This window comes from Chiloscyllium punctatum, chromosome 8 (genome assembly GCF_047496795.1).
Source record: "Chiloscyllium punctatum isolate Juve2018m chromosome 8, sChiPun1.3, whole genome shotgun sequence".
Classification (NCBI taxonomy): domain Eukaryota; kingdom Metazoa; phylum Chordata; class Chondrichthyes; order Orectolobiformes; family Hemiscylliidae; genus Chiloscyllium; species Chiloscyllium punctatum.
The window spans coordinates 109584183-109604226 of NC_092746.1; the positions used below are offsets into that span (position 1 = coordinate 109584183).

General features: G+C 45.3%; 1 protein-coding gene across 1 annotated transcript in view; it reads left to right on the top strand.

Moving 5' to 3' along the window:
• The window catches only part of paxip1 (PAX interacting (with transcription-activation domain) protein 1), a 119094-nt gene that overhangs the window by 9252 nt on the left and 89798 nt on the right, over window positions 1–20044 (top strand). The window contains exons 2-5 of the mRNA XM_072576229.1: window positions 6105–6239; window positions 11286–11329; window positions 13965–14028; window positions 18553–18666. Coding sequence (XP_072432330.1) covers window positions 6105–6239; window positions 11286–11329; window positions 13965–14028; window positions 18553–18666 — 357 coding nt within the window. The remainder of the gene's footprint in view (window positions 1–6104; window positions 6240–11285; window positions 11330–13964; window positions 14029–18552; window positions 18667–20044) is intronic.

A 20044-nucleotide genomic window follows, 5' to 3' on the forward strand; every position in this document is an offset into this window, starting at 1 on the left:
TTTGATGGGCTGATACATAAAATATTATTCCACAAGATCTCATGATATCGTGGCGTAATGGGAAGTGATGTGATAAGCAAGGATAGAGGATTGGCTGATTCACAGGAAATTGTTCACCTGAAAAATGACAGAGTTAACTATCTAGATTTAGTGGAGCGCTATAGTGATCTTTGATATAGTGGTCATGTCACTGGACTGGTCATCCATAACCGGTCTGGGGAAATGAGTTGAAATGTCTCTGCTAATGCTGGAAGAAATTTGGATTTAAACGATAAATCTGGAATTGAAAGCTACCTGTCAGTAACAGTGACCGCGAATCATACAGTCATACAGCATGGAAACAGACCCTTCAGTCCAACTCATCCATGTGGACCAGATATCCTAAATTAATCTAGTCCCACATGCCAGCATTTGGCCCATATCCTAAGCCCTTCCTATTCATGTGCCCATCCAGATGCCTTTTAAATGTTGTAATTGTACCAGCCTCCACCACTTCCTCTGGCAGCTCATTCCATACACGTACTGCCCTCTGTCTGAACAAGTTGCCTTAGTCCCCTTTTTAACTCTCTCCCCTCTCACCTTAACCCTATGCTCTCTAGTTCTGGACTCCTTACCCCTGGGGAGGGGGGAGGGGGGGAGGGAGGAGGGAGGAGGAAGGAGAGGAGAAAAGCCCTTGGCTACTCACCCTATCCATGCCTCTCATGATTTTGTAAATCTGTACAAGGTCACCCTTCAGCATCTTGATGCTCCAGGGGAAATAGTCCCTGTCTATTCAGCCACTCCCTCGTGATCAGACCCACTGACCCTGGCAACATCCTTGTAAATCTTTTCTGTGCCCTTTCAAATTCAGCAGAATTGTGATTGTTAAATGCACAACAGGGCCACTAGTGCCTTTAAGAGAAGAAGATCTGCTAGCCTTGTGTAGGCTGGCCTCCCCATGACTTCAAACCACATCAGTGTCACTGAATCTTAGCTGCCCTTTGAAACAGCCGTGTAGGTTACCCAGTTCGAGGCCAATTAGGTGGGGGGGGGGGTGCAGGCACATACTGGCCTTGCACCAATGTCTACATTCTGTGCCAGAATAAAAACAAAACCAATACCTTGGTCTCGACTGATGAAGATCATTAGTAATCACTTGCAGGGACTGGTTGCTTTGCAGCCAAATCCTTTGACAATGCGAAGATCGGTAAGGAATCAAGCCGCAAAGGGATTTCAGTCGAGTACATGAGTAAGCACAGATCTGACAGATGGAGTATGTTGAAAAATGTAAACTTATTTGCAGAACGCATAGAAAAACAAAATGTTATTCAAACGGAGAGAGCATGAAATGTTACCAGAGAGGAATGTACAGATTGGTGTCTTTATATATTAAAAACTAGTAGTTACCGTACAGATACAGCAGGAAGTAAAGAAGATGGATTGTTGGTGTTCATTGCACGGAGTATATACACATGTGGGAATTGTACTGCAAGGCTTTACTGAGACTGCACTTGGAATACAGTAGACAGTTTTACGCTAAGTTAGAATTACATTGGATGTAGCTTTGTGAAAGTTCTCTTCACTGCTTCCTGCCCTGAAAGGTTGCATTATGGAGGAAGCTTACACAAGTTGGGCCTTTACTGTCTAGAGCTCAGAAGAACGAGAGGCGATCATGTTGGAGTATACGGCATTGAGAAGGATGGGTGGACACAGAGGATGATTTCCACCCCCCCCACCCCTCCCCCACCTTCAATTGGAGAAGTCTAGGACTGGGAAGCACAATCTCGAAATGAGAGTTTCCATTTAAATGAAGATGAGGAAGAATTGCTTCTGAGCCTTGTTAGCATGTGGAATTATCTTCCTCATTGTGATGATGCTGCCCCTTTAACAAGGTTATGTTGTCCTTTTGGTTTTCTTCAAGAAGGGTTGTAAAGGCAGAGATGTCGATTTGTCTGGTGCTGATTACTTTGAACAATGCTGTGTTTATGGGATGTTGCAGTAGAGTCAGATGGGTTATGAAGTAAGTTGTTCTAAATTCTGTTTTTCTTTTTTTTTGTTTCAACAACCGTTGTGTGTAAATAAATTCTGTTTTCTTTGAAGTTGAGTGGTTTGACCAGCTGCATCACTTCTGGAGTATCCATTCTATGTCTGCCTTTTTAAGAAAAATAAGTTAGGGTCTTGGCTACTTTCTTAATGTTTTGAGGGGATCTGGCCTGGTCCAAAATGCCTGTCGAGCAGTGGAGACTGGCTGATTGAAAATTTCTCACAGATTATTGATCGAAGGAATTCAGGGTTATTGGGTGGGGAGGGAACAGTAGCAAACAAGAAGGCGGAGTTAAAGCCCCAATCCATGATTTGCTTTAATAGTAAGATAGGTTCGGGTGGCTGAGTGCTCTACCCATACTTGAGTTTTGTCTGATTAGATATGATTAGGAAAAAAAAGCAGTTGTGAAATGCTGGTAAAATGAAAACGCTGTGAACTGTATGTTAAAGGCAAAATGTCGCAATGCAGAGCCTGCCTGGGTAGGCCGCAGTTGTGCAATTTGTCAGATCATGCACTGCTGTATGTAACTGCTCCCCTTGAACGCCCAGCCTAATCTTGATTGGCCTGCTCCCACTACCCAAGTGGCCAAGTCCCAGGTTTCAACTTTGCCTGGAAAATTTGGCCAGCACATGACCATGTGAGGATGTCCTGGGTTAGGTAGGGCTCCTTGCTGCCCCTGTGGGACACAAGTAACATCTCCAACTATGGCTGTGCTTGTTAATGTCTGGACCATCACGTTCACTCTGAGCTCTGACCTCTGACATCCCAACCCTGGTGATATCGCAGCCGTTTACCTTGAGTCAGCTGAACCTGTAGAATAGATTTTAAAACCGCCAAGATTAATCTTTAACTGCCTTCCCAGACATACCTTTCATAGAATCCCTATGGTGTGGAAGCAGGCCATTCAGCCCATCGAGTCCACACTGACCCAGATGCCCCCCTCCCCGCAACCATGTATCCCCATGGCTAATCCCTGGACATGATGGGCAGTTTAGCACAGTCAATCCACCGGATCTACACGTTTTTGGACTGTGTGAGTAAACCCTCGCAGACACGGGAAGAATGTGCAAACTCCACACAGAAAGTTGCCCGAGGGTGGATTTGAACATAGGTCCCTGGTGCTGTGAGGCAGCAGTGCTAACCACTGAGCCACCCCATTACTGGCTGAAGCAACGCAGGGCTAAAGTTGCTATAAAAGTGGAGCCTAAGGACAGGTAAAAATTGTAAGCATCTTTCACAAGTGTGTTAATTTTAGGTCCTCTAATTTAAAGGAAAGTACTTTTGCAGAAGCTTGATACTCAAGTATTGAACGCAAAACACTGTCAAAATTAATCCCTTTTTATAGCAATAGTACATTGTTAAAGCCCCACCCCGTGTTCCCTCCTTCCCATGCTGTCCCTGCTATCCCCATTCCAACACGTCTGGATGCAGGTCTGGCTGCCTGAACCTTCGAAGGAGCCTGTCCTCTTGTAACTGTTTTCCTGTTTTGACCACTGAGCTGAGGCACTCCTGGCCAAAGCTCAGTTGGCAGCTTTGTGATGCACGCTGCTACCAACAGTGTGACTTCAGTTCCCAAGGGTTCTACTGAAGGATTCTCCATCTCAACCATTCCCCTCTCCTGAGGTGTGGTGACCCTGCGGTTACCCCAACACTAGTCATCTCCCTCTAATGAGAGAATAGCCCTATGGTGTGGTAAGAAGTAAGTGACATTCAGTTGTTATTAAAGCTGATCCTTTCTAGGCTGATGTTCCACTCTGCCGTTTAGCAAACTCTTTTAAGGGTCTTCTGTTGTTTATTGTGTGTTGATGATGGGCATATTTGTAGAGTACGTGGTCTTGAATGGCTTTATCATGTTCTCAGCGCCCACTACAGTTTCAAACTACGCAAGAGCTTCTATGGCGGACTGCTCCAGTTCCATTTGTCCCTGTTGCTCAGTGAAAACCTACTGCAATATTGTTTCCTGTGTAAGTTTCCGCAGGTTGCTTCATGTTTGTTGCTGGGTCCACGACTTTTTGTCATTTATTTAAATGATTTGGATGTGAGCATAAGAGGTATAGTTAGTAGGCTTGCAGATGACACCAAAATTAGAGGTGCAGTGGATCGTGGAAAAGGTTACCTCAGAGTGCAACAGGACCTTGATCAGGTGAGCGAATGGGCTGAGGAGTGGCAGATGGACTTTAATTTAGATAAAAGCAAGATGCTGTATTTTGTGAAAGCAAATCGTAGCAGGACTTATGCACTTTAATGGTAAGATCCTGGGGAGTCTGGCTGAACAAAGAGGGTCACAGGTAGATAGGATAGTGAAGACGGTGTTTGGTATGCTTTCCTTTATTGGTCAGTGTATTGGGACTCGGGAGGTCATGTTGTGGCTGTCCAGGATATTGGTTAGGCCACTGTTGGAATACTGCGTGCGATTCTGGCCTCCTTCCTATCAGAAGGATGTTGTGAAACTTGAAAGGGTTCACAAAAAATTTACGATAATGTTGCCAGGGTTGGAAGATTTGAGCTATAGGGAAAGGTTGAATAGGCTGGGGCTGTTTTCCCTGGAGCATCGGAGGCTGAGGGGTGACCTTATAGAAGCTTATAAAAATCATGAGGGGCATAGAACAATACAGTACAGAACTGGCCCTTCGGCCCACGATGTTGTGCCGAACTTCTATCCTAGATTAAGCACCCATCCATGTACCTATCCAAATGCCGCTTAAAGGTCGCCAATGATTCTGACTCTACCACTCCCACGGGCAGCGCATTCCATGCCCCCACCACTCTCTGGGTAAAGAACCCACCCCTGACATCTCCCCTATACCTTCCACCCTTCACCTTAAATTTATGTCCCCTTGTAACACTCTGTTGTACCCGGGGAAAAAGTTTCTGACTGTCTACTCTATCTATTCCTCTGAGCATCTTATAAACCTCTATCAAGTCACCCCTCATCCTTCGCCGTTCCAACGAGAAAAGGCCGAGAACTCTCAACCTATCCTCGTACGACCTACTCTCCATTCCAGGCAACATCCTGGTAAATCTTCTCTGCACCCTCTCCAAAGCTTCCACATCTTTCCTAAAGTGAGGCGACCAGAACTGCACACAGTACTCCAAATGTGGCCTAACCAAAGTCCTGTACAGCTGCAACATCACTTCACAACTCTTGAATTCAATCCCTCTGCATGGATAGGATAAATAGACAAGGTCCTTTCTCTGGGGTGGGGGAGTCCAGAACTAGAGGGCATAGGTTTAGGGTGAGAGGGGAAAGATATAAAAGAGACCTAAGGGGCAACATTTTCACGCAGAGGGTGGTATGTGTATGGAATGAGCTGCCAGCAGAAGTGGTGGAGGCTGGTACAATTGCAACATTTAAGAGGCATTGGGATGGGCATATGAATAGGAAGGGGTTGGAGGGATGTGGGCTAGGTGCTGGCAGGTGGGACTAGATTGGGTTGGAATAGCTGGTCGGCATGGACGGGTTGGACCCAAGGGTTGGGTTCCCTGCTGTATATCTCTGATTCTATGTTGATCACTCTTGTGCATTTACTACATGCTGAACTGAAGCCGTGGTTGGTGTCAGTTTGACGGTGAGTTCTGTGGTATTCTGGTTGAAGAGTGTGGATTATACAGCAGCCTGTGGCTAGGATCCAAACATCCCTGAGCTTTTGCAAAATCGCTGCAGATTACTGTGATTTTGATAATGCTCCACTCTAAGCCTTACAAGAAAGGGACAGCTTACCCTGTTATTCTTAAAAAAAACGTGCTGGTTCTGCCGGTTAAACATAGACCAAGTTGAGTTTATCAGTGTGACAATTGTTAATGCAGTGTGACTGTCAACTCTAAACCCTCATGGATCGTAAAGTTACAGGACTGTGCAATTTCAATATTGTAATTTTGTTCGTTCTTCCAACTTTTACCCCTTTCTTTTCTTCCTCAGTGATTGCAGTTCATTCTAATTCCATTCACCTTCATTGCTCTGTTTCTTTTTCAATAGCTCATTGGTTAAGGAGATGCATCGTTCCTGTGTGTGTCTGTACCTTTAGCAGTCAGTTCATCCTGTGTCTAGTGTGTGTTTACAGCTGGCTGTTTGTTTCTTTAGGTGATTCAGCTGCTGAAAGCTGGCAAGGCGAAAGAGGTTTCATATAACGCATTGGCAACGCACATTATTGCAGAAGATGGTGACAACCCAGAGGTTGGTGAGGCTCGGGAAGTGTTTGACCTGCCGGTGGTTAAGGTGAGCTTTATATTCTCTCTCTGCCCTGCATGGCAAATTCGCCTTTTCGATCTGAAGGGCACGTCGCTGCAGAATGGCTTGGATGTACAATATAAATCAGTTATGAAATGGTTACACCTTGAAAGGAAACCATTTGGCCCAGCCAGTCTTTGGCCAGGATCTCTCCCCTACGTTGTTCTGTTAGCCTGTCCACTTTCCCTTTGGAAAAGGTGATTTGAGTCTGCCTTGACCACGTGTTTGAGCAGTGCATTCTTTCAGTGCTGTGTTTGTTTCAGTTCTCCACTTCTACCTGAGCCTGCTCGGTCATTCACCATGGTCACGGCTGACCTCCCCTCCACCTCAACATCACCTTGCTCTCTATATATCCTTCAACCTGTTCCTAATGAAAAATCCGTCTAACTCCTTTTAAAATTTATTTCGTGTCCCAGCATCCAGTGCATTTGGGGGCAATGACTTCCACAGATTCATGAACCTTAGAGAGAGGTAATTTCTCCTCATCTCTGTTTTAAATCTGGCACCCCTTTAGCATAAACCTGTTGTCGTCTTGGCTCCCAAAGAGGAAACCTCACTTTCCATCTCCCTCGAGGAATACTGAAGTCAGAAGCTACACTTCACCAGGTTATAGTCCAACAGGTTTATTTGAAATTGCAAGCTTTCAGAGCGATGTTCCTTCATCGGGTGAAGTCACTTGCTCCAAAAGCTTGTGATTTCAAATAAACCTGTTGGACTATAACCTGGTGTCATGTCCACCCCAGTCTAACACTGGCACTTCCACATCGAGGAGGAATGAGCAAGGTCAGTCCTCGTTTGGACAAGTCCCTGTTTATACAAACACTTCCTTGACGATATAGTGGGGCTGGTGCAGGTTGATTTTGGTCCCCTAATCTGTGCTGTTTGCGCTGTGTGAGGTAATGGATTTACAAATGCAGTACCCCTTAAGAAGTCTCAGTGCATTCAGCTTGTTGGCTGTGGAGTGGTCGAGTGATGCTCCTTGATTCACTGGAGCAGCTGATGGGTGTTGGTGCTGTGACTGTGTGACTGACTTTCTCTGTGCGATGCTGATTTATACCTCAATCCTCCCTTGATCAGGCGTCCAGTGCAGAGTAGATCTCCCTTTGTGCTGGGGGAGACCGTCCCTATTCCTCTGCCACTTCCCACACAATCCGGGGGGAGGGGGGGGGGGGGGGTTTCAGCGAGTTTGGCTTAATTTGTTTTCTTTCTCTATTTTAAGCTGAAACGTCCAGTGATCAAATTTTTAGCCAATATTAAATGTATCCACCACCCTCACCTCCACCATTGCAAATTTATCTCGGAGTTTGTTTTGCTGATTTTTATTTCTTTCTGACTTGTGATAATTGTGATTATTTCTGTATCTCAGTTTTCAATAATTTATGCACTCTGTGTGCTTCTGAGCACAGCGCAGTTGTATGAAATAAAAATTTCCTTCTATCTTTGGAAAGCCCTGGATCGTTCAATAATTTAGGAGATCCGTGAGTAGGGTATCAAAGTCAGAGATAAGATCTTTAGTTTGGAAGGGCATTTGAAGGAGAGGCAGTGAAGGGAAGTCTTGAATCAGGACTCTTTGAAATGGCCTTTCTGTTGTTCCCTCGTCAATCCAGCTCTTAATGCATCATTCACTTCGTATAACATTGTTATTCAAATGCTATGTTCACTTCTTAGCTTGCAATTTTTTTTCTCCCATGAATTAGCTAATGCCCTAATATAAGCACATGTCCAGTTCTGCAGCACTCTAAGGAAAAAAAAAATCTCTAATATTTAATGTCCTGCAGTATCTGAAATCATTACCCACTGCTGGAACCTGCAGTTCTGTGTGATTCAAATTTGCCTTTTAGAATGACGAATTGTGCCCCAGGTTTCAGTAGCAGTCTGCAGCACTTCCCACTTTGCAGTGATGCTCTCCATTGCTGGGAATAGGGAGATGTTGGTACCTTGTGCGCTGACTGTACGGTCATACAGCACAGGGACAGACCCTTCACTCCAACTCGTCCATGCTGACCAGGTATCCTAAAGGTTTTTCTCTATCCTTTCTGGGCAAGGGTCACCAGCCCCGAAATGTTAACTTTGATTTCTCTTCTCAGATGCTGCCAGACCTGTTGAGCTTTTCCAGCAACTCTTGTTTTTGACCAGAATTGAATGCAGTGTTCTACAAGTGGACTCACCAAAGTCTTGTACAACCGCAACGTAATGTCCCAACTCTTATACTCAGTGCTCTGAACAGCGATGGTCGAGTCATATCGATATTATGCATTTCCTTGTACAGATCTCTCCAGTGTGGAAGAATTAAAAGCCAGCCCTTTTTTCTCGTATTGGTCAGCAAAGGGACATCACCTGGGGAGGCCATTCGACAATGCTGTCTGATATGTACGTACAGAATGGGAGCAGCAGGGGCCAATTCAGCCCCTCCAGCCTGCTCTGTCATTCAATAAGATCATGGTTGACCCGCTGGTCTTTCGAATCCAATGTTCCCATCTACCCACGATGAATTCTGCCGTCATCCAAAGGCTGTGACATGAGGGTAGATTGGACAGGCTAGAACCGCCCTCCTTGGAAGAGTGAAAGCTGAAGGGGAGTGCATGGGGGTGTGCAGAGCACAGAGGTTGATAGCCAAGAGGTTGAGATTAAAGCATTGGAGGGGAGTTGAGAATTTCATTTTCACTCCATAGCACAGTGGGTGGTTAGGGCTCACTCCCTAAACGGGAGCCTTGACACAGATTGAAGTAAAACACAGACAAGGCAGTGGACCAACAGCTGGAGAGCTTTTCCAATCAGCACCCACTTGATGGGCCAAATGGCCTTCTCAGTACATTTTCTACGTTTCATAACAATGGGCTCGGTCACATTTTATTTATGAAGTCATAGGTTAGAGAGAATGAAGCTTCTTGATCACTCTCCAGTGGGTTTCATTCCAGACTACTTCCAACAATCAATGGAACTGGATTGGTGAGGAGAGAATGGATAGGCCAGGGCTGGCCAGGACATTAGAAAAACACTTTTGCAATTCAAACGTTTCTCCACACCATTGGATTTTACCACTGACCATGGTTCTGGAAGGCGTAGTGAAAGTGACTTCATTCCTGACTCCATATAATTGATATTCTCTAGGATTTCTAATGACTTTGAGAAGGTTCGGGGATGATCTGATTGAAGTCTTCAAGGTAAACAGGAAAAGGCAGGATAGATAAAGATAAACTGTCCCCACTGTTGGGGATTCTAAAACTAGGGACTTAGGGCTAGAGCGTCCAGGGAGCAATCTTGGGAATCACTTCCATACAAAAAAAGAATGATTGATGTTTTCAACTCTCTCTCACAAATAGTAGTGGCTGCTGGGTCAGTTCTTAATTTTAAATTGGAGATGATTTTTTGTGAAGAGCAGGTATTAAGGGGAATGGGCCAAAGGCAGGTAAACGGAGTTAGGCTGCATGACCTTAAAGAATGATGGAACAGCCTCAAGGGGCTGAATGGACTACCTCTGTTCCTATATTTCAATTACTTCACTCTATTCAGCTTCAATATCCAGCTTGGAGAAGCCTTGAGGATTTGACTTGTGTCTGAGGTGCCACGGAACAGGAGAGTGGAGTGCTGGTGGTTAGCAGCCCTCCTTGGTTTATATCTTATCCGTGTGCCTCTGAAGTCTGTATCCGGAAGTCAGTGCTGGGATCCACGTCCTCCAAGATCATTGGTTCAGTCCCTTCACCCCCGCGCATCCCAGTGACCTGAGCACATAACCCAGGGTGAGCTACACTTTTGAGGAGCGCTGTTGTACTGCATTGGTGCAGCGTCCCAGGAAATCAAGCCCTGCTGCTGCTCAAATCATCACAGAAGTTAGTTTTTAAAATAAATATGTAAAATCCCCCAACTGTCTGCTTTTTCCGTTAGTCCCAGGTTGGTAGAAAGCACGGATCAGGCTTCTGTACTTAACGAGAAATTGGGATTCGTTGCAGGTCATCCATTTCGAGTTACAGGTTGTTTAAAGCTAAGTTAAGTAAAAACAATTGAGAACTCTAAGCCCTTCATTATACTTGTCCTTACACAAGTCAAAATAACCAGTAGGCCAGAAAGCACTTGGGCAGATGGAAAACAATTCCATAGCTATTCTTCATAAGATCTGTTGGGTTGGTTTTCACTGATGTGAGTGTTGTTTCTGGGGAGGTGGTGTGGGTGGAGGGGGGGATGGGACAGTATTTATTGCCTGCCATGAATTGACCTTGTGAAGCAGCTAGAACTATTGTTAATCGTAGAGATGTTTTTTAGAGTGATGGCTTAGTACCTTGGTATAATTCACAGGCTCGTTTTAGAGGGTAGTTCGGATTCAAGCACGTTGCTGGAGACCAGACTGGTAAAGACAACAACGTTACCTAAATAAGGCACCTTTTAACGAATCAGTTGGATTTTTAATGGGTAGTTTTCATGGTGACTTTCACCAGCTCTCCCAGATTTATTCAATTAACTGCATTTCACAATTTGTACACTTCCTCACTGGGGTCTTAACATGGGTTTCCCGATAATTGGTCAAGGCCTCTGAATCACCAGTCGTAGACTGTGGCGCAGTGGTTAACACTGCTGCCTCACAGCACCAGGTGACTCTGTCTGTGTGGAGTTTGCACATTCTCCCCGTGTCTGTGTGGGTTTCCTCCGGGTGCTCCGGTTTCCTCCACAGTCCAGAAATGTGCAGGTTAGGTGAATTGGCCATGCTAAATTGCCCATAGTGTTAGGTGAAGGGGGAAATGTAGGGAAATGGGTCTGGGTGGGTTGCGCTTCGGCGGGTCAGTGTGGACTTGTTGGGCCGAAGGGCCTGTTTCCACACTGTAAATAATCTAATCTAATCTAATCCTAGAGTCCAGGCGTATAGTACACAAATCTGCTGAACCCATTTAAATGAGGTGGTATGTCTGAGATTAACTGCAGAGGTAATGGGAGTCTTGTGCCAGACATGAACGATGGTTAATCTGAGAAGTGGAAGAGTATGCAGTATTAAGAATGTAACGTATGAATTTAATGACTTTTTTTCTCTCCTCTCTTTTGCAGCCGTCCTGGGTTTTTTTGTCAGTACGGTGTGGCCAGCTTCTTCCGTATCCTTTCAGTGCTCAGATGTTTCACCCACGCAGGGGGATGGATTGTATTTTGCGCCAAGTCAACATGAGGCGATTCTGCAGTGAAATTCAGGAGCGAAGTATTGTAACAGCCAGGGGAATGGAAGGTTTCCTTTGTAGCTTTATGCTTTGCCTTCTCTTCCCTGGTTCCGTTTGAGTGCTCATTGGTGATCGCTGCTCTGGATCCAAGCCCTTCATTCCATTTCCATTTTTGCCTTTCTGCTGAGATTCCCCCTGCTTGGCTCCTTCACTCCTCCACTCTCAGTCGAGTGTGTTTCCATCTCTTCACAACACCCCTTCAGTATTCCTCAATCTTCCTCTGCCTAATGCCATCCCAGGCTTGAACAGAGAGGACATGATTGAGCTGTGTAAAATTCTGGGTGGTGTAGGTGGGGCAGATAGGAAGCAACCTTTTCGATCCCTGGTCACTGATCCTTCCATTGTAGCTTTAAGGAAAGAGGCACAAAGTTGAGACAAGGGGAAATCCTTTTGGGAATCGGAGATTTGTCTGTAAGTGGCAGAAGCTCTCAGTTTCGGAGAAGTATTTAAATGTTTTAGTTGTGATGTATTTAAGGCTATGACTGAGTGCAGGAAATTGGTTTGGAAAAATTGGCTCTCTTTGACTGGTGCTGAGTTGATGGGCTGAGGGCCTAGTTCTGTGCTGTAGACCTCTCTGACTTCCTCTTGTGTTAGTCTGTAACTTGCCTCTGTGCTTTCCTCTCTAACCTACAGCCCATTGGAAGTTAACCTTCCCAGTCTTCCTTCCTATGTCACTGAACCTAAACCCCCCTCCAGACTTGGTGTCTTGGGGGTTACTGTACTCACCATACTCTCTGCATCTCCCTCCTGGGTATTTGTCCACGTAGGGCCCTATGGGCCCACCAAGTCTGCACTGACATGAGAAACACCTGACCTTCAACCTAATCCCATTTACCAGCACTTGGCCCAAAGCCTTGAATATGATGATGTGCCAAGTGGTCATCCAGGTAGTTTCTGAAGGATATGAGACAACTCCCCTCTCAGGCAGTACCTCTAGACTGTCAGCACCCTCTGGGTTAACAAACCTTTCTTCACATCTCTTCACAACCTCCTGCCCCTCACCTTGAACCCGTGTCTCCGCATGACTGACCCTTCACCCTGTTCATACCCCTCATAATCCTGTACCCCTCGATTAGATTCCCTACAGTGCGGAAACAGGCCCTTCGGCCCAACAAGTCCACACCGACCCTCTGAAGAATAACCCACCCAGATCCATTTCCCTCTGACTAATGCACCTAACACTATGGGCAATTTAGAATGGCCAATTCACCTGACCTGCACATCTTTGGAATCACCCCTTTGTCTACTCAGCTCCAATGAAAACAACTCAAGCCTATCCAACCTTCCCTCAAACTTCAGTTTTCCATCCCAGGCAGCATCCTGGTGGATCTTCTGTGCACCACCTCCTCCTCCAGTGCAATCACATCCTTGCTGTAATGTGGAGACCCGATCTGCACGCAGTACTTTTGCTGTAGTATCAGCAAGGTTCTGTACAACGCCAACATGGTTTCCCTGCTTTTCTAATCAATGCCTTGATTAATAAAGGCAAGCATCCAATGTATATTTTTCACCACCCTACTAACATGCCCTTCTGCCTTCAGTGATTTATGGACAAACATGCCAAGGTCCTTTTTTGTTCCTAGCATCATGCCGTTCATTGAACACTTCCATGTTACATTACTCTTTTCAAGTATATCATCTCTCACTTTTCAGGGTTACCTCCCACCTGCCACTTAGCTGCCCCTTCAACCATCCCATTTACGGCGCATAACCCCTGGTGAAGTCTTCATGACTTGCTCATTTTCTTAATGTGATCTACTACATCCTCAACCCAACGGTATTTGAGCTCCTCTACCTCTGACATTCCTTAAAACCTACCTCCTTGACCAAACTCCTGATCAGCTGACCTTGAATCTTCTCAGGTAGCAATGTTTAATAAGGGAGTGATAGTTATTATTTTCAGGAATACTTTCTCGCTGCGCAGTAAGTGTCTCCATGAGTGTATTGGCCCAGGGTAACGTGCTCACTAGCTACAGCCTATTGCCTGCACAAGGAGTTAATAACCAGAGACTTTTCCCTGGGGAAGGATTGACTGGTACGAGGAGTCTTAATTTTAAGATATTAGGAGAAAGGTATAGAGGGTACATCAGAGGTATGTTCTTTATGCAGAGAGTTGTGAACACATGGAATGCGTTGCTAGCGATGGTGGTGGAAGCAGAGTCATTAGGGACATTTAAACAACTGCTGGACATGCACATGGATAGCAGTGAGTTGAGGGGTGCATATGTTAAGTTACTATATTTTACATTAGGATTAAACCTCGGCACAACATCAAGGGCCAAAGGGCCTGTTCTGTGCTGTACTTTACTATGTTCTGCAGCTCCTGAGGGACCCTCTGAGTGCAGTGAACTAACGTGGTCCTTGGTTTTCTCTCACTACTGTAAACCAGCACCTCATATCTGAGTAAACCGGTCCTTCTCTGAGTAAACTGGTCCATACACTGTCACTGACGCTTTTAATGTTTGATCCAGAATAATGAACTGTGCAGCTCATTTCCTTGACAGAACGCACACAGAGTAGCTGGCTTCTCTCCAGAAGGAGGACAGGTATTCTCGGGAGTTACAGCTTGCCTATCACGGGTACGTCCTCGCAATTTTCACTGCCCTGCGCCTGCTCCTCAAGGCAGAGAAAACTCTTTTCTCGGTAACTGCTGTTAAAGGATGCGCACGTTCTCCCTTTTCTTTGTTTGTAGCGAAGACGTGAATTGTACTGTTTTAGAAGAAAGTATGGAGGTGTGCAACAGACTGGCTATGTTGAAACCACTGATGTAGAATATGGCCAATCATTTTCCATGTGTGCAAAGGAAAATGCATCAGTGCTTCATCCCAGTTTAAATTGCTTCCAGTCAATTCACCTTGAAATGAAGAGCAGAAATTGTTTCTTCAGATAGGGGTCTTCACCCAGGGCTGTCTTGGTAATTTTGTTGCTGAGTGTAGTTCATCAATGTGCTGTTAAGTCTTTCCTTTTCCCTGTTGGATCATCTGAACTGTGTCTCTAATTTCCTTGTAAAGTAGTCCCATTTCACCCCCCCCCCCTCAACACCCCCATCCGCAGGTGATGTGTTCCAAGACCTATCGCAAATGTCCAAAACCACGGATAGTAGCGAACCCTATATATGTCATTTTTTAGTTTACATACATACCAATGATAAAGTTTAGTTGATAAATTACATGCAACAATTCATTACCAATGTTAAATAATAAATACCTTGTACATTATTATCCATGCGCGCTTGCCGTCGAATGAACGGGATTCTGGCATTTTTAGCTTAACCCTCAAGGGATGATTGCGCAATGAAGAGAAATGATTAGTTTATATCTGGAATTTTCCATTTAATTGTTTTAGGCAGCGGATAACAGAAACCGTGGAAACCAAATCCACGATTATTTGCGTTCGACTATATATTCCTTTCATGCCATGATAGACTGTGGACTGATGCTATGGTGATATTACTCAGCCCCCTCGAGCTTGTGCTGTCCTGTAACACACATGTTGATACTTCCTGCTCTTTAATTCATAGTGCTCTCTTTGTAGTCGAAAAGACTTTGCGTGGGGAGTATGTTTATTGCTTTTAATTTTATTTGCACTTTATTTTCAAACAACATATTTGGGTTTGGATCTGAAGGATACCCATGCCAGTTGGGCTCGTGCAGTGGGTTTTCTTTTGTAATTCACTCATGGTATGAGGGTGTTTTGGGTAGGCCAGCATTTATTGCCCATCCTAATTGCTCAGAGGGCAGTTAAGAGTCAACCACATTGCTGCAGGTCAGGAGTCACGTGCAGGCCAGACCAGATGAGGGTGGCAGTTTCCTTCCCTAAAAGACACTAGTGAACCAGATGGGTTTTCTGGCCATCTGCATTGGATTCATAATCATTGCTAGATTCTTGGCTCCAGAGTTTTTGAAAATTGATCTCCATATATCCAGTCCCAACTCTTTGCCTTTTCCCTTTAATCCTGCCCATTAGTCCTTTAGGATTGTGGCTATATAAGATTCTTCACAGCACTCATTCGAGTGCTCGTGACAATAAAGCAGATTTATAAGTTCTCTTTTGGATGTTTTGTTATGGATGAGGTCAGACCCCTCAAAGGTAGCCCAGACTCTAACGTTTCTAGTTGTTTTAAGGAGGTGTACAGTGGATATTTCAGGAGGAATGCAGCTGGCCCGACCACTCAGTTTAAAAAAAAACAGAATTTATTCACACACTAACCAAAGGAAACCAAATTTACAATAACATAACGACTTGAAAACCCAACCAACGTGAAAGTGCAACTTAACAAAGAGCTGTTGTGATTTCCTGCACCATCCCATAATCGCACCCCGTGGCAAAAAGGTAAATTCAAACACAGGGTCTTAAAGGAGAGAGACGCCAGAGAGAGAGGGGATCAATGTGGAGCGGATTCTTTTGGTCCCTGGCTAATAACTTGACCAGCAGCTTCAGACAGTTTACTTGTTGAAATCAAACAAACCAGAAAAATCTCTAAATTGGGAGAACTGGCAGCCTCCCTTTATTGTGCAAGTGTTTTTTAAAAAGACTTAAAAGCCTTTTCAAGTAGAGACTTCCAGACATATCGGAACCTCCACCTTTACAACCCCTCTCAAAAAAACAAGGACGGAATAACTTTGTTAAAGGAGCAGCATCATCATACAGAACTTGTTCAGGTAATGCTCCAATCTTCTCAGCTTCTTCCCCCCCCCCCCCCCCCCAACCTCCCCCAAAATCATGTGGGGAGCACTGTTCTCTCATCCCCTATAGTTTCCTCTGCCAGTTAGCTCAATCTGTAGGCTCTGATTACTGCGCCACATGACAGAAGGGACAAACCCATCGCTCTGTCAAAATTCCTTCTGGTTTTGAACACCTCTGTTGTCAGTGCCCTCTAACCATCCTTGCTGTAAGTTTATGGAACCGAAGCTGGTTGATGCAGTTAAGATATGGATTGGTTCAAAATCTGATAAAACGGGCCTACTCTTGATCCTATAATACAGAAAATTTGTTCCTTTCTTATGAAAAGGAATTTTTTGTATGAAGAAACAATATTGGTACGGTTGTTTTTTTTTCTGTTCCTCAATTTTGCTTTTTAAGAAACCTATTTCATGCAAGAATCTGTAAAGTACGGAATGGCACAGTGGCTTAGTGGTTAGCACTGAGGGACAGCGCCAGGGACCTGGGTTCAATTCCATCCTTAGGTCTGTCTGTGTGGATTTCCTCCCATAATCCAAATATGTGCCAGTTAGGTGGAATAGCCCTGGTAAATTGTCCATCATGCCCACCGATGTACAGGCTGGGTGGTTCCCATGGAAAATGTAAGGTGACAGAGACAGGGTGATGAATTGCTCTGTGTAGGATGTTGTTCAGAGGGGTGGTGTGGACTCTATGATGAAAGGCTTACGTGTGAAACGTTGATTCTCTTGCTCCTCTGATACTGCCTGACCTGCTGTGCTTTCCCAGCATCCTACACTCTACTCTGATCTCCAGCATCTGCAGTCCTCGCTTGCTCCTGGTTAAGGAGAGATAGGCAGTGGAGGAGGATCTGTGTATGACTCAGTGGTGAAGTGTGTTACCAGAGTTCTCTGTTTGCATTGTTGCTAATTAGGAGCACAGTTAGAGGAGGAGCAGTGATCCCATGTATTTCATTTCGTCGGTTGTACATTTATTAGCTGTTATTAAACTTAGAAGCCTGGGATGTTCCTTCTAGGGGTGGAATAATGCGATTTTGAGGAAGTTTTTTTTCCCCAGAACTTCGATATGTAATGGGCCCTCTTGTAGCACAGTAGTAGTGTCCTTACCCTTGGACCAGGAGGCCTGGGGTCAAGTTCCACCTGCTCCAGAGATGTGTGATAACATCTCAATAGGTTGTTTAGAAAAATAGGTTAAGTAAACAAAAGAAACAGTGTAATGTTTAAGTGTGGAGGCCGGCTGTGCGATTTTGGGGTTGGTATGAACACTAAATTGGGGGGGAAATCCCCACAGACAGTGGAAATTGGGCCAACAGTCATGTGTTTCCATGGAAACAGTATGTTCTTAGGATTTGTCAGATTTGAACCAGTAAAGGATCCGTTCATTACCAAACACTTTAGAAACAGGCCAGGTTCTTTACTTTGTATAAAATCTTACATTTAAGACCAAAAGCTATATGAGTAGAATTAGGCTATTCAGCCCATCAAGTCTGCTGTGCCATTTGATCATGGCTGATCTGTTTCTCAAACACATTCTCCTGCCTTCTGTCCTTAACAATTGATCCCTTTTCTAATCAAGAACCTATCTATCTCTCTCTCAAATACACCTGGCATCCACAGCCCCCTGCAGCAATGAGTTCCACAGAGTCACCAGCCTCTGGCTGAGAAATTCCTCCTCAGCTCAGTGCTACAAGGTTGTCCCCTTCACTCTGAGGCTGTGCCCTTGGGTCCCTAGTCTCTCCAAGTGGAAATATCTTCTCCACATTCACAGTATTCAGTAAATTTTGTTCAGATTCCTCCTCTTCATTCTGCTAAACTCCATTGAGCTCACACCCAGGATCTTCAAGCCCTTGATTCCCGGGATCGTTTATGTAAGCTTTCCCTGGACCCTCCCTCCAAGGCCAGCACGTCCTTCCTTAGATAGGAGGCCCTAAATTGCTCACAATATTCCAAATGTAGTCTGGCTAGCAAGTTATACAGTCTGTGTAATACATCTTTGCTCTTGCATTCTCGCCTTCTGAAGATGAATGCTGACACTGCATTTGCCTTCCTAACCGCCAACTGAACTTGCATAGTATCCTAAAGAGAATCCTGAACTAGGACTCCCAAGTTCCCTCTGTGCTTCAGATTTGTGAGATCTCTCCCCATTTAGAAAATAGTGTATGCCTCTGATCTTCCTGCCAAAGTGCACAACCTCACTTTCCCACATGGTATTCCATCTACCATTTCTGTGCTGAGGAGTTGTCAGCTTCTGGGAAGGAATGTTCCATTCTACGTGAATGCTTCTAGTTTGGTTAGATTACTGGTTCGAGAAGTGAGACTTCACTGTCGTTTATATAGAGCTACAAGTGTGTTAAAGTAAATACTTAAAAATTATACTTAATAAGCACTGAAAAGTATGTCTCTCTTTCCATTTCTCTGCTCCAGGTTTCCACTGAAGACCGCAAAACGCTATGGGCTTTAATAACGTTTTACGGCGGGGACTGCCAACTCAAACTCAACAAGGCTTGCACCCACTTAATCGTGCCTGAACCTCAGGGGGTAAGTGTGTCACAGTTGCCAGAGCAGCCTGGAATGTACTCCATTAAGATGAAAATCACACAACACTAGGTTATAGTCTAACAGGTTTAATTGTAAGCACACTAGATGGGCATTGTCCTGGAGCAGTCACTACTTTTCCCTGCTTTTGATGGCGCTAGATATTTCTGGTCAGGACTTAGAGGCAGAGAGTTGTACAGCACAGAGACAGATCCTTCAGCCCAACGCCTCCATGCTAACCTGATATCCTAAACTAATCTAGTCACATTTGGCTCATATCCCTCCAAACCCTTCCTATTCAGATACCACCCAGATGCCTTTTAAATGCTGTAATTTTAGCAGCCTCCACCATTTCCTCTGGCAGCTCATTCCAAACAGGCACCACCCTCTGCCCCTTGGGTCCCATTTAAATCTTTCCTCTTAAATGTTAGCTAAGCCAGGCTGCTCCTTGTTACCAAGTTCTGTTTTCTGGTCAGTTCATTCACTACCTGCTGACAAGCTTTCAGACATGTGAGCAGCCCTTTGGTGTTGGCGAATGCCTGTGTGTGCGTGTGAGGGGTTGTGTGAGGTAAGTGGGTGACAGAAGTGGATGGCGATGGTTGTAGGTGACTCAAGCACCTGGTCTCAGAATAAAGGGTGGCATCTTTAATGCAGAGGCGAGGAGGAGATTCCTCTCGGTGGGTCGTGCATCTATGACGTTCTCATCCTCAGAGAGCTCTTGGGACCATCACGTGTACTCAGTGCTGAGAGAGTCCAATTTTTAATCAGCAAGCGGAGGGCTCGTCCTGGGAAGAAGGGGAAATGGAGTGGAGGTTGGCTTGATCCATCATGACCTCCGTTAAACGGCAGAGCAGACTCGACGGGCCGAATGGCTGACTTTGGTGTTCGCTGGTCTGACGGGGACCAGCAGCGTGTTCTCTCATTCTTGTTCCAGCTGCCTGGGCCTCTGAGTCTGGCACTGTCTTCGGAATTGAAGGTCGTGGCCATGATCGGCATGCAGGCACGTAACCTTCAAGGGAGCATTGGTGACCAGCTGAAAGGAGGGGGTGAGGCAAGATGGATATCAGTGGAGCGTGTTGGGAAGTAAATTCACGAGAGGAATTGGTGGGGCGTGTTGTGTAGGGGAGGTGTTTTCCAAGGCATGGCATCATAACGGCCCTGAGTTTTGGAGTGGTGTGGTGGGGGATGGGTTGAAGCTGGAGCTGTGTGGTGGGTCTGATCATTTCGTATTGGGGGAATCCTATAGATTGCGCTGTACTGCAACAGGCCTTTCAGCCCTGGCCCGCGAACTGCCTCCGTCATTGACTGGTTTAACCTTTTCTTTCTTCCCCCTTTGATCCCACAATGTCCCTAGCCTTTCCCAGTTGGAAGTTAGGCTGAA